This window comes from Panulirus ornatus, chromosome 65 (assembly GCF_036320965.1).
Source record: "Panulirus ornatus isolate Po-2019 chromosome 65, ASM3632096v1, whole genome shotgun sequence".
NCBI lineage: Eukaryota > Metazoa > Arthropoda > Malacostraca > Decapoda > Palinuridae > Panulirus > Panulirus ornatus.
The window spans coordinates 166,293-179,077 of NC_092288.1; the positions used below are offsets into that span (position 1 = coordinate 166,293).

A 12,785-nucleotide genomic window follows, 5' to 3' on the forward strand; every position below is an offset into this window, starting at 1 on the left:
GTTCCAACTGAAACAGGCATCAGAGATACAGATAGATGGATAGACATGAGAGAGTAGAGAGTAGCAAAGCTTCGAGGTGTTGGGAAAGAAACTGCTAGCAAAATGTCTCACCTTTGATTTGCTAACAATCAAACAGCAATCATGTGATGCAGCAGCTTGCCAAGTATTGTGTGGTCTAGCTTGAGGTTGGGGAATAGAAGCAGCAAAAAACAGAGTAATACCTACAGAAGAGCGAAAGTGAACCAACACTGTGGCACAGGGCTACTGGGTCAGGTTCTGGAGTTACTCCAGGAGAGTTTATAAGTCAGACTGCTTTTGACTCAACCCTGTCAAGTTTGGATGCAGAGCTAGAACCACCCAAGATGTGAGAGCAATATTCCATACTGGGATGGATCAATCCTTTGTATAAATGGAGCAACTGTTCTGAAGAAAATAAATTTTGAAATCTAAACAGGACTCCTAGTTTCTTAAGAGGCAGACTTAGCAATTTCTGTAGTATGGTGTTTCTGAGAGAATAGATGTTACAGCAATACTAAGTATGTTCAGTGAGTCAAAAGGTGAAATTACAGAACCATCACAGGAGGGGAAGGAGAGAAGAAAGTTTTGAGGAATTTTTGATAGGGAAATGGGTAGAAATGGGCCTTGGAGGAATTAAACCAGATTTTTGTCTAACCCAGTAAGATATCATGTCCGAGACTGAGTCTATTGAGGAAGTTTTGTTGAGACAAGATGGAGATCAAGTAAGAGAAGGAGTAACACTAAAGGATGTGGTGGAATGCAATGTTGAGTCATCAGCATATGAGTGCATTTGGTCATTTGTGGGAGAGGAGAAAATCACTGATAAAAAGGAGGAAAAGTTTAGGAGGCAGGACAGAACCTTGAGGGATGATGACCAGACATTATGAAAACTGGGAAGAGTATTGCTAGTGGTTCTTAGTCTTATGGAAACCATACAGGTGAATGGAGAGAGGACCGTGACATTCAAGATGTCTGATATGGGAGTGGAGGTGAGATTCAAAGACTTTGAAATGGTAGATGTTAAAGCAACAGGATGATAGTTGGAGGAGTTAGAAAGGTCACCCTTCTTAAGGATGAGATGTAGCAACACATGCCTTCAAGAAGAAGGAAAAGTTCTGGTTCTTAAACAGAAATGGAACAGACAAGCAAGCACAGGTGCAAGTTCAGAGGCACACTCAGTGCATAAGGATGAATGCCCTTTTGACTCTAAGCCTTGCTTGTATCAATAGAGAGAAGTGCTTTTCAGACAGTTAATAAAGGATTATGGGAAGGGGATAAGGGAAAGTGAAAGGAGCATCAGTGGGTGAAGGAATGTTAGGATCATCCAAGATAGACTTACAGGAGAAACCAGGCCCAAAGACAGTTGCTTTGTCTATGGGAGAGACAGCTATAATAGTTATTTTGTCTATGGGAGAGACAGCTATAATACTGTCAGAACAGAATAGTGAAGGAGAGGGAGTGCCACAGAAGTTGTTAGAGATGCCCCTACCTAAACACCAAAAAGACCTATCAGTGGATGATGACAAGAGATTATCACACTTCCTTTGAATAAAAGAATGCTTTCCCTTACAAATAAAATACTTTCAGTGACAATGGGCTGTGATAAATGCTGAACAAGAGTTAGAAGAAGAAGAGTTTTCCATGCCCAATATGCCTGATCCCTTGCCTGAACGGCCCCAGAACAGAAATGGTTAAACCATGGACTGGAAAAATTGGTCATCTTGAAGAAATAGGGGACAAGTGATTCCCTTCCTGTAACAATACCTCTGCTATGCTTGTGGTGAGGACAGAAACATCTCCACATAAGAGAATAATTTACACAAGAAAAGTCAGAGAAGACTTTTCATAATATATTCCAGCGAACTTTGTTGAGGTGCCATTATTTATGTTTAGAATGGGCCACTGGAGGGGGAGGTGCTGTTCAAACAGGTGCATTTATGAAAGCGTGGTTGGATGAACCAATTGGGGCGAGACTGTGCAGATGCAAAGTGAGAGATTAGAGCTGAAAAACAGATCCAGAATATTAGGAGACTGGTCACAGGCAGCAGTCAGGAATATGGGTGGGTTGGGAGAGAATCTGCTCTAAATCACTGAAAATGGAGAACCCCAACAACAATAACAACCATCCATATGAGAAGAATTCATCCAATCACCAAGGTGAACGTTGAAATTCTCTAAGTAAAGGATCTCGCTCAAAGGTGACAGGGTGCCACAGTCTCATGGCAGGAGTTTATACAGTTAAAGAATGATATAAAGTTTGTAGAATTAGGAAAGCAGCTGGTGAAATAAAGGAAAAGAGTGGTTGTTGAGAGACTGGCCTTGAGCTAAATGATATCGGAGTTGTGCTGAAGTTGAAATAAGCATAGACACCACCTATAAACTGGAATCATGATTAGAGATAATAGTTGGAGGTGAAAAAAGGGATACTGAGAATATCATCAGACATATGGGTTTCTAACATAAGTAAGATATTGGGAGAGATACTAGACAGATGGTGCTTAACAGAAAAGAGGTTACTTGAGACACCACGAATACTGGTATAGAGAATATAAAACAGGCAGGGGAGTGGGGGAGGAATGGGATGTATTTTGGGAATCAGTGATGGATTGCGCAAAAGATGCTTGTGGCATGAGAAGAGTGGGAGGTGGGTTGATTAGAAAGGGTAGTGAGTGGTGGGATGAAGAAATAAGAGTATTAGTGAAAGAGAAGAGAGAGGCATTTGGACGATTTTTGCAGGGAAAAAATGCAGTTGAGTGGGAGACATATAAAAGAAAGAGACAGGAGGTCAAGAGAAAGGTGCAAGAGGTGAAAAAAAGGGCAAATGAGAGTTGGGGTGAGAGAGTATCATTAAATTTTAGGGAGAATAAAAAGATGTTCTGGAAGGAGGTAAATAAAGTGCGTAAGACAAGGGAGCAAATGGGAACTTCAGTGAAGGGCGCAAATGGGGAGGTGATAACAAGTAGTGGTGATGTGAGAAGGAGATGGAGTGAGTATTTTGAAGGTTTGTTGAATGTGTTTGATGATAGAGTGGCAGATATAGGGTGTTTTGGTCGAGGTGGTGTGCAAAGTGAGAGGGTTAGGGAAAATGATTTGGTAAACAGAGAAGAGGTAGTAAAAGCTTTGCGGAAGATGAAAGCCGGCAAGGCAGCAGGTTTGGATGGTATTGCAGTGGAATTTATTAAAAAAGGGGGTGACTGTATTGTTGACTGGTTGGTAAGGTTATTTAATGTATGTATGACTCACGGTGAGGTGCCTGAGGATTGGCGGAATGCGTGCATAGTGCCATTGTACAAAGGCAAAGGGGATAAGAGTGAGTGCTCAAATTACAGAGGTATAAGTTTGTTGAGTATTCCTGGTAAATTATATGGGAGGGTATTGATTGAGAGGGTGAAGGCATGTACAGAGCATCAGATTGGGGAAGAGCAGTGTGGTTTCAGAAGTGGTAGGGGATGTGTGGATCAGGTGTTTGCTTTGAAGAATGTATGTGAGAAATACTTAGAAAAGCAAATGGATTTGTATGTAGCATTTATGGATCTGGAGAAGGCATATGATAGAGTTGATAGAGATGCTCTGTGGAAGGTATTAAGAATATATGGTGTGGGAGGCAAGTTGTTAGAAGCAGTGAAAAGTTTTTATCGAGGATGTAAGGCATGTGTATAGGAAGAGAGGAAAGTTATTGGTTCTCAGTGAATGTAGGTTTGCGGCAGGGGTGTGTGATGTCTCCATGGTTGTTTAATTTGTTTATGGATGGGGTTGTTAGGGAGGTGAATGCAAGAGTTTTGGAAAGAGGGGCAAGTATGAAGTCTGTTGGGGATGAGAGAGCTTGGGAAGTGAGTCAGTTGTTGTTCAATGATGATACAGCGCTGGTGGCTGATTCATGTGAGAAACTGCAGAAGCTGGTGACTGAGTTTGGTAAAGTGTGTGAAAGAAGAAAGTTAAGAGTAAATGTGAATAAGAGCAAGGTTATTAGGTACAGTAGGGTTGAGGGTCAAGTCAATTGGGAGGTGAGTTTGAATGGAGAAAAACTGGAGGAAGTGAAGTGTTTTAGATATCTGGGAGTGGATCTGGCAGCGGATGGAACCATGGAAGCGGAAGTGGATCATAGGGTGGGGGAGGGGGCGAAAATTCTGGGAGCCTTGAAGAATGTGTGGAAGTCGAGAACATTATCTCGGAAAGCAAAAATGGGCATGTTTGAAGGAATAGTGGTTCCAACAATGTTGTATGGTTGCGAGGCGTGGGCTATGGATAGAGTTGTGCGCAGGAGGATGGATGTGCTGGAAATGAGATGTTTGAGGACAATGTGTGGTGTGAGGTGGTTTGATCGAGTAAGTAACGTAAGGGTAAGAGAGATGTGTGGAAATAAAAAGAGCGTGGTTGAGAGAGCAGAAGAGGGTGTTTTGAAATGGTTTGGGCACATGGAGAGAATGAGTGAGGAAAGATTGACCAAGAGGATATATGTGTTGGAGGTGGAGGGAACGAGGAGAAGAGGGAGACCAAATTGGAGGTGGAAAGATGGAGTGAAAAAGATTTTGTGTGATCGGGGCCTGAACATGCAGGAGGGTGAAAGGAGGGCAAGGAATAGAGTGAATTGGAGCGATGTGGTATACCGGGGTTGACGTGCTGTCAGTGGATTGAATCGGGGCATGTGAAGCATCTGGGGTAAACCATGGAAAGCTGTGTAGGTATGTATATTTTGCGTGTGTGGACGTATGTATATACATGTGTATGGGGGTGGATTGGGCCATTTCTTTCGTCTGTTTCCTTGCGCTACCTCGCAAACGCGGGAGACAGCGGAAAAAAAAAAAGAAAAAAAAAAAAAATGGTCTATCAAAAAGGGAAAGGTCATAAGAGGGGCCAGTACTATACCAATCTGAGCCATCCCTCTCACTGGCACTGAGTTAGGCAGAAACCTGGAGATTCATAACATCCATGATATGGTTGGACTCTCCCATGATTATATAAAAAAAAAAAAATGATTGTATAGACAAGAGATTACAAAAAAAACATATGTGAAAAATAAGTGAAGTTTGAGTAGGTGTATGGTGCTTGTAAGAATAATATGGCAGGACAAGCTGGTAGTCCTGTTTCAATAAGACAGAAAGCTAGACCAGCAATCCCGACATGGAGGGTTCCAAGCACCACTTTATTGTTTGATGAGATATAATACAAGTAAGTGTGAGGTGGGGATCATCAAAAGAAAGTCTCAGTGGAAATACTACTGAGCAGGTAATGAGCTAGAGGAATCAAAGTGTGAAAGAGATCTAAGGATGAACAATGTATCTAATGTGTCAATAGAGGTAAACACCAATAAGAACAAATAAAAAAGTAAACTGTTTGCTGTCAAATGTTACAATTACTATCAAATATGAAGATAAGAATATGTCAGGTAAGCTACTCAAAACATACAGACTGAAGAAGGATTATGCCTCTCAAATCTAGTCGCTGCATCCTGAGAAGTACAAAAATAGGAGTGAAAAGGTCCTGACGAGCAACAAAGACAGTACCTGAATCTAAAGAGCTGAGAAATGAAATGTTAAAAGCTATTCAAATCTCCATCAATGAGGAGAGAAGAAAGAGGGGTGATAAAATAGCTAATTCTAAGTTCCTGAATCAACTGGAAGAGGTTGACAGTGAACAGTTCTTCATGAGGTGCAGTACCACAGTACTAAGGGCCACAAGAAGAAGCTGAAGAATAGTCTGGTCAAGAAAGAAAGAAGAAAGAAAGGGTAATAGATGGTTAAAATGGCCTAAGCAAAGAGACTGTAAATGCTCGCAGTTTAGAAAGATTTGTCTCCTTGATAGTAAAGAAAGTAAGAGAAATGGCCCCATACAAGTAAAACTCTCCTCCTTGCAATGTATAAATAGGCTGCAAATAATTACTACAATTAATACAATACATGCACATTACAGAAAAAAATGTACATATGCAAACCCACAAGTCCAAGCAAAAATGCATGCTGAACACCATAAATCTACTGGCTTTCATCCATGTCAAAAAATAGGAGAGTGCATAGCAAAAAAAAATAATGCAGGTGACATATTTATAGCACCTGTACCACACTAACTTTCTATGACTTGCTTAGACTTTGTGAGGAAAAGTGGTCCCGCAGAGGGATGAAGGCTTGGGTCCTGGTCTAGATCGTCAGGCTCTCTTTCACTAATGTGCTGTAAATTACACATATGTTCCTCTGTCACATCTTCATGGTTAACTTCACCTGATCCTACACCAGCTCCCTGGAAGGAAAAAATTCAATCTCAACTACAGTGTGAAAATTTCTAGAGTATACGTTAAAGGCAAAGCCATGCTTTTAAGCAATCAATCTAAACAAGTATAATCTAGCACTACTGTGATACTGGCTGCCCCTATAGAGCCGGAGTGTTATATTCTGGAAACACCTGTTACCATGTAAAATGTCACTACAAGAGCAAAGGATCCCATTTTGTTGGGAAGAATTGTTTCTGAGCACTAATTTTCTATGTCTAACTTCTAAGTATAGAACAACATACATAATCTTATCCCCAAAACAGTATAGAACAACATGACATAAACTTATCCCAAAAACAACTTTACGCACAATTATAGCATTTGATTTAGATGATGTTTAATGAAAACCTTATGGAATTGTGCAGCAATGAGAGCTTGAGGTGTTGGTTCAATGAGAGTCACTGGGAAGGAGAGGAAAGTTCATTAGTGTTGTCTGAGTCACCTCCTGAATTACCAGATTCAACCCACTATTTCAACTGGATCTGGAGAGGTTTTATGAGACCTCTCAAAAAAACCTATCCAACATTAACTGCATGGTACACAACTTTCTCTAAGTTTGCATCCACATCATTAACGAACGTCATTATCTGGCTTATGTTGTCAAACCCTTCTGCTAACGTCTTGGTTGAAAAGTGGCGTGAGGTTGGGGATGTTTCTACCCTTTCCTCTATGAATTTTTCTTCACGCAACTACAGTGTGAAAATTTCTAGAGTATTCCTCATTGGTCAGATCCTCAGAGTCTGACTCCAACATCTCAGCCACATCTTGTTCTCCACCTTCCTCAAAGCCAACATTGTCAGTACGTCACAACTGTCTGCTGAATCTGAGGCACTGTTTCCACCTGCCCAAAACCTGAGAAACATTATACACACTCAGGTTATAACTTCATACAAATAATATTCACTTAAACTGAAAAAGAGAGTTCCCAAGGCGCTGTTCTTTCTCCAACTTTCATCAATCTCTACCTACAAAACCTTCCATTACTTCTAGCAAACCACAACATAAAAGTCCTCGAATATGCAGAAACCTCACAATCACATCACAACATCCAGACACCTTAGTAGCAACAACAAACATGCAGCAGTACATCACACAACTGGGACAATGGCTCACCCAGAACAGAATGTCTGCATTGCCACAGAAGTCTTCAATCACTCTTTCCACTCCAGACAGACAATCTCCAGTCACTTTCAATGGACAATCACTCCCATTGTACAAAACACCAAACATTCTAGACATCACATATGACACATATGTGATGTCTAGAATATGTCTAGAATATGTCCAGAATATGATGTACATATTCAGTTCCCACACCAACAACATCAACACAAAAGCAATACACAAACTCAGAGCACCAACTGGCACCAAATTTGGAAAAAGGAAAAGAATTCCTTACCATCCTCTACAAGCAATTCAACCCCTACACTCAAAACTATGCATCAGCTGCCCAGCCTTCCACCATCTCAAAAGCAACTTAAAAAAGATGCAAACCACACAAAACAGAGCACTCAGAGCAATAACTTGCTGCCTAACAACCACAAATACTTAACACTTACACAATGAAACAAAGATTCTCCCAAAAGAATCCTACCTCAACATTTCAATATTCTATTCTTTCCTATAGCACTAAATCCCTCCAACCCAAACCATTCCATAACTAACCACCAACCTCAATCAGAAATGAAAAGGCTACCCCTGCCTCAAACTTCAGCAACCTCTGCTCACAGATCCCCTCACCCTAGTAAACATAATGCTGACAAAACATAAAAGCAATGCAATGAAATGACCCCCACAAGCACTAAACAACCATCCTCCCAACTCAGTCACAAACAACATCCTTCCAGATGTACATCCTTTAGAAACCACACTCACCAAACAAACACTAGTTACACTTTCCTGTCTATGCTCAACACATCACTTATCACTACAGTACTACAAATTTTGATTCAAAAAATCCCAGGACCCTTCATGCCTAGAATAGAAAGACCATAATTAAGACACAGAAAACTTCTTGCTCAGATGTCTCACACTCTCCCCACAAAAATACACACACATCATCACTGCACTCTATGACCTAAAGTCCTGCCAGTTGACATGGCCAGCTTCCTGAGTGCTGCAAGATTTTCATAAAGTTAGAAGGCAACTGGGGGGGTGGGAGCAGGGGGCTGCAGCAGACCGTCCCCTTCCTGTATTTGAATTTCTAAAAGAAGAAACAGGAATGAGCCAGTCGGGGTGGGTAAGTCCTCCTTGAAGGCTCAGATTAAGGTGTCTGAATGTGTATGGATGTAACCAAGGGGAGACGAGAGGAGGAACAGGCATTATGTTTTTTGAGGAAAGAAACCTGGATGTTCTGGCTCCGAGTGAAATGAAGCTCAGGGTAAAGGGGAAGAATGGTTTGCAAATGTCTTAGGAGTAAAGTGAGGGGTTAGCGAAAGAACAAGAACTAAGGAAGGAGTACCACTACTCATGACATGAGCAGTGGGAGTGTGTGATACAATGCAAGGAAGCAAATTTTAGACTGATGAAGGTCAAGCTGAAAGTGAATTCCCAGAGATGGAGGATGAAAGGTGCTTATGCACCTGGCTACAAGAAGAAAGATCATAAGAGGCAAGTGTTTGGGGAGCAGCTGAGTGACTGTGTTAGCAGTTTTGGTACCAGGTATTAGTAATGGGTGATTTTAATGTGAAGGCAAGGAATGTGGCAACTGAAAGTATAATTAGTTCACATGGGTATTCAGTGTTATAAATGGAAATGGTGAAGACCTTGTGGAGCTGTGAGCTGAAAAAAAGACTGGTTATTGGGAATACATGGTTTAAAAAGAGAGATATACACAAGTATATGTACGTGAGTAGGATATATGGTCAACAGGCATTATTAGATCATATATTAATTGATAGGCACATAAAAGAAAGACACCTGGATGTAAATGAGCTGAGTGGAGCAGCTAGCGAGATGTCTGATCACTCACTATCTTGTGGGGGCGAGGGTGAAGATTTGTAGAGGTTTTTGAAAAAGAGGAAACAATGTTGGGGAGAAGAGAGTGGGGAGAGTACGTGAGCTTAGAAAGGACTTGTGTGATGAAATACCAGCAGAGACTAAGCGTAGAAAGGCAAAGAGGTGTGAGCATATGAAGTAAGGGGAGTGGATGAGGAACGGGAAGTGTTGAGGGAAGCAGTGATGGCATGTGCAAGGGATGCATGCGGCAGGCAAAAAGTGGGAGGTGGACAGATTAGAAAAGGAAGAGTGGTGGTATGAAGTAAAGTTGCTCGTGAAAGTGAAAAGAGAGGCATTTGGGCAGTACTTACACGGAAGGAGTACAAATGATTGGGAGATCTATAAAAGAAAGCAGAAGGGGCCAAGAGGAAGATGCAAGGGTTGAAAAAGAAGGCAGATGAGACTAAAGGTGAGACAGTATCATTAAACTTTATGGAAAACAATAAGATGTTTTGGAAAGGGGTAAATAATGTGTGAAAGGCAAGAGAACAAATGGGGACATTGGTTAAGGGGGCAAAAAGGGAAGTGATAACAGGAAGTGATGAAAAGATGGAGAGAGTAATTTGATTTGTTAAATGTGTTTGATGATAAGAGTGGCAGATGTAGGGTATCTTGGCCGGAGAGTCATGGAGAGTGGTTTGGTGAAGAGAGAATAGGTGGTGGGAGCCTTATGGAAGATGAAATGCAGCAATGCTGCTGGAGTGGATGGTGATGCACTTGAATTTGTCAAGAAGGGGGGTGACTGTGTTGCTGGTTAGTTGGTAAAGACATCCAATGTATGTATGGATCATAGTGATGTGCCTAAGGAGTGATGGAATGCTTGTATAGTCAATGTATAAAGGCAAAGGGGATAAAGGTGAGTGTTCAACCTACAGAGGTATAAGTTTGTTGAATATACCTGGTAAGTTGTATGCGAGGGTACTAATTTTGAGGGTGAAGGTATGTACAGAATATCAGATTGGGGAGGAGGAGTGTAGTTTCAAAAGTGGTAAAAGATATGTGTTTAATGACAGAGTGAGGAAGAAAGGAGTCTGGAACAATAATGTATGTGAAATGAGAGAGTCATGGAAGATGGTTTGGGGAAGAGAGTAGAGGTGGTCAAAGCCTTGCATAAGATGAAATGTGGAAAGGTAGCTTGAGTGGATGGTACTGCAAATGAATTTCTTATTGAAAGAGGATAACCGTTGTTGACTGGTGAGTTGGGATTGCCAATGTGTGTAAGAATCATGATGAGTCACCCGAGAATTGGCAAAATACTTGTATATCACTGTATAAAGGCAATGGGGACAAAGGTGACTGGTCAAGCTACAGAGGTATGAGTTTACCTGGTAAATTGTATGATCATGCTGATGAGGGGGTGAAGACATATACAGATCACTAGACAAAGTATGAAAAATGTGGTTTCAAGGTTGGTAGAAGTTGTGTAGTTCAAGCATTTGCTTTTGAAGAATATGAGAAATACCAAGAGAAACAAAAGTTTTTGTATGTGGAATTTATGGATCTGAAGAAAGCACATGACAGTTAATGATCATACATTGTAAAAGGTTTTACAAATATATGGTGTAGGAGGAAAGCTACTAAAAGCAGTAAGAAGTTTTACTAAGAGGGTAAGACATGTGTATGAGTGGGAAGAGAGGAGAGTGAGTGGTTCCAGGTTTCTGTTGGTCCATGGCCAGGGTGAAAGATGTCAGAATGCCTGTTTAATTTGATTATGGATGAGGTGGTAAGTAAAGTAAATGCAAAGGTTTTGGAGAATGGGGTGAGTATGCAGCATGTTGGGGTAGGAGGGCTTGGGAAGTGAGTTTGTTGTTGTTCAAAGATGACAAAGCACTGGTGGCAGATTCGAATGAGATACTGCAAAAGTGGATGACTGAGTTTGATAGAGTTTGAGAAAGGAGGAGAATGGCAGTAAATGTTAATAAAAGCAAGTTTATTTAGTTTAGCAAGGCAAAGGGACAGGTCAGTTCATGTGAGACTTTGAATGGAGACAATTTGGAGGAAGTGTTTTAGATACCTGAAAGTGGACACGGCAGCAAATGGAACCATGGAAGCGCGAATGAGTCATAAGATGGGTAAGGGGGGTAAAGATTTTGGAAGCACTGAGGAATGTGCTGAAAGAGAGGTCATCATCTGAAAGAGCAAAAATGGGTATGTTTAAAGATATATTAGTTCCACTGATGTTGTATGGATGCAACACATAGGATACAGAAAAGGATGAGCAAAGGAGGATAGATGTCTTGGAAACGAAAAGTCTGAGGACAATATGTTATGTAAAGTGGTTTGACTAAGTAACTAAAAGGGTAAGAGAGAGGTGTGGTGGTAAGAAGTGTGTGGAGGGGGTAAAGAGGGTGTGCTTAAATGGTCTGGACATATAGAGAGAATGAGTAGGGAGAGGGTGACACAGAAGATATATGTTTCAGAAGTGCAGGGGATAAGAAGGGGGGGGGATCAAATTGGAGATGGAAGGAGTTGACAAGATTTTAAGAGATCGGGGTCTGAACATGTCAGGAGAAAAGAGAGGTGTGCAAAAGATAGTGGTATACAGGGGGCCATGTGCAGTAAATGGACTGAATCCGGGCATGTGAAGCAGCTGGAAGGGGAATCATGAAATGGTCTGTGGGGCCTGGTTGTGGATTGGGGTTGTGGTTTTGGTGCATTACACATGCAGCTAAAGAATGGATGTGAAGAAATACAGCCTTTCCTTGCCTGTTCCTGGCACTAACTTGCTAACACAGAAAATGGCAAACAAGCATAAAAAAATCAGTAAGAAGCATAAAGATCTTCTAAATTGCAACAAACACTTTCTATAAGTTTATAATCACCAAGTAGTTTCTGTCAAGTCTATATGTGCCAGATTATTAATACCCAAGAATTTACTGTATATATACAATAGTAACAATTCCAACCTTCTGACTGGAAGCAGATCGGCCAGAACTTCGCCCTCCAGGATACACACAACAGCTGTGCTTATTGCCCATTGTGATGAACTATCACTAATTACTGCAATGGTCTGAAAAGATTGGACAAACATTGGATTAAGTTAATTTCCTTATTCCATATAAAATCCATCAATATCTAATGAAAAAAAACCTTAACTGACTGTATCAAAATTTTAACCATATCCAGTAAGCAATTATGAACCAATTTTATACCTAACCTACTTAAATCCAATAAGCAACCTTAACTTCCTGTGTAGGCTTATAACTTTCTTAGTTTAAAAACTCTCTCAATAAGATATCAACCCTTTCAGTACAACTACATTATCACTTAAAAAGAGTTACATCCCCTTGAAAACCATGTATCATCTAACAAATTTTAAGTCCAAATTAAAATATGCTAATGTTACATTTTCTAATATCAAACATTACTATAGCAAAAAATTTCTCCTGTGACATGTAAAAAACTAACTTTGCAAACCAAATCAAGAAGATAAGCTAATTGTATAGTCTTCATTTTTCATTTTCTTACTCTGTTAATGCAATATCAAGCAATACTAACAAAAGTA

General features: G+C 40.6%; 1 protein-coding gene across 2 annotated transcripts in view; it reads right to left on the bottom strand.

The window, feature by feature from the left end:
• CycY (cyclin Y) overlaps nucleotides 1–12,785 on the bottom strand; it is an 83,585-nt gene that overhangs the window by 55,202 nt on the left and 15,598 nt on the right. For both annotated transcript variants that reach the window (XM_071657925.1, XM_071657926.1), the window contains exons 2-3: nucleotides 12,187–12,290; nucleotides 6,084–6,252 (exon numbers count right to left, since the gene is read on the bottom strand). In XM_071657925.1, coding sequence (XP_071514026.1) covers nucleotides 6,084–6,252; nucleotides 12,187–12,258 — 241 coding nt within the window. In that variant the 5' untranslated portion in view covers nucleotides 12,259–12,290. The remainder of the gene's footprint in view (nucleotides 1–6,083; nucleotides 6,253–12,186; nucleotides 12,291–12,785) is intronic.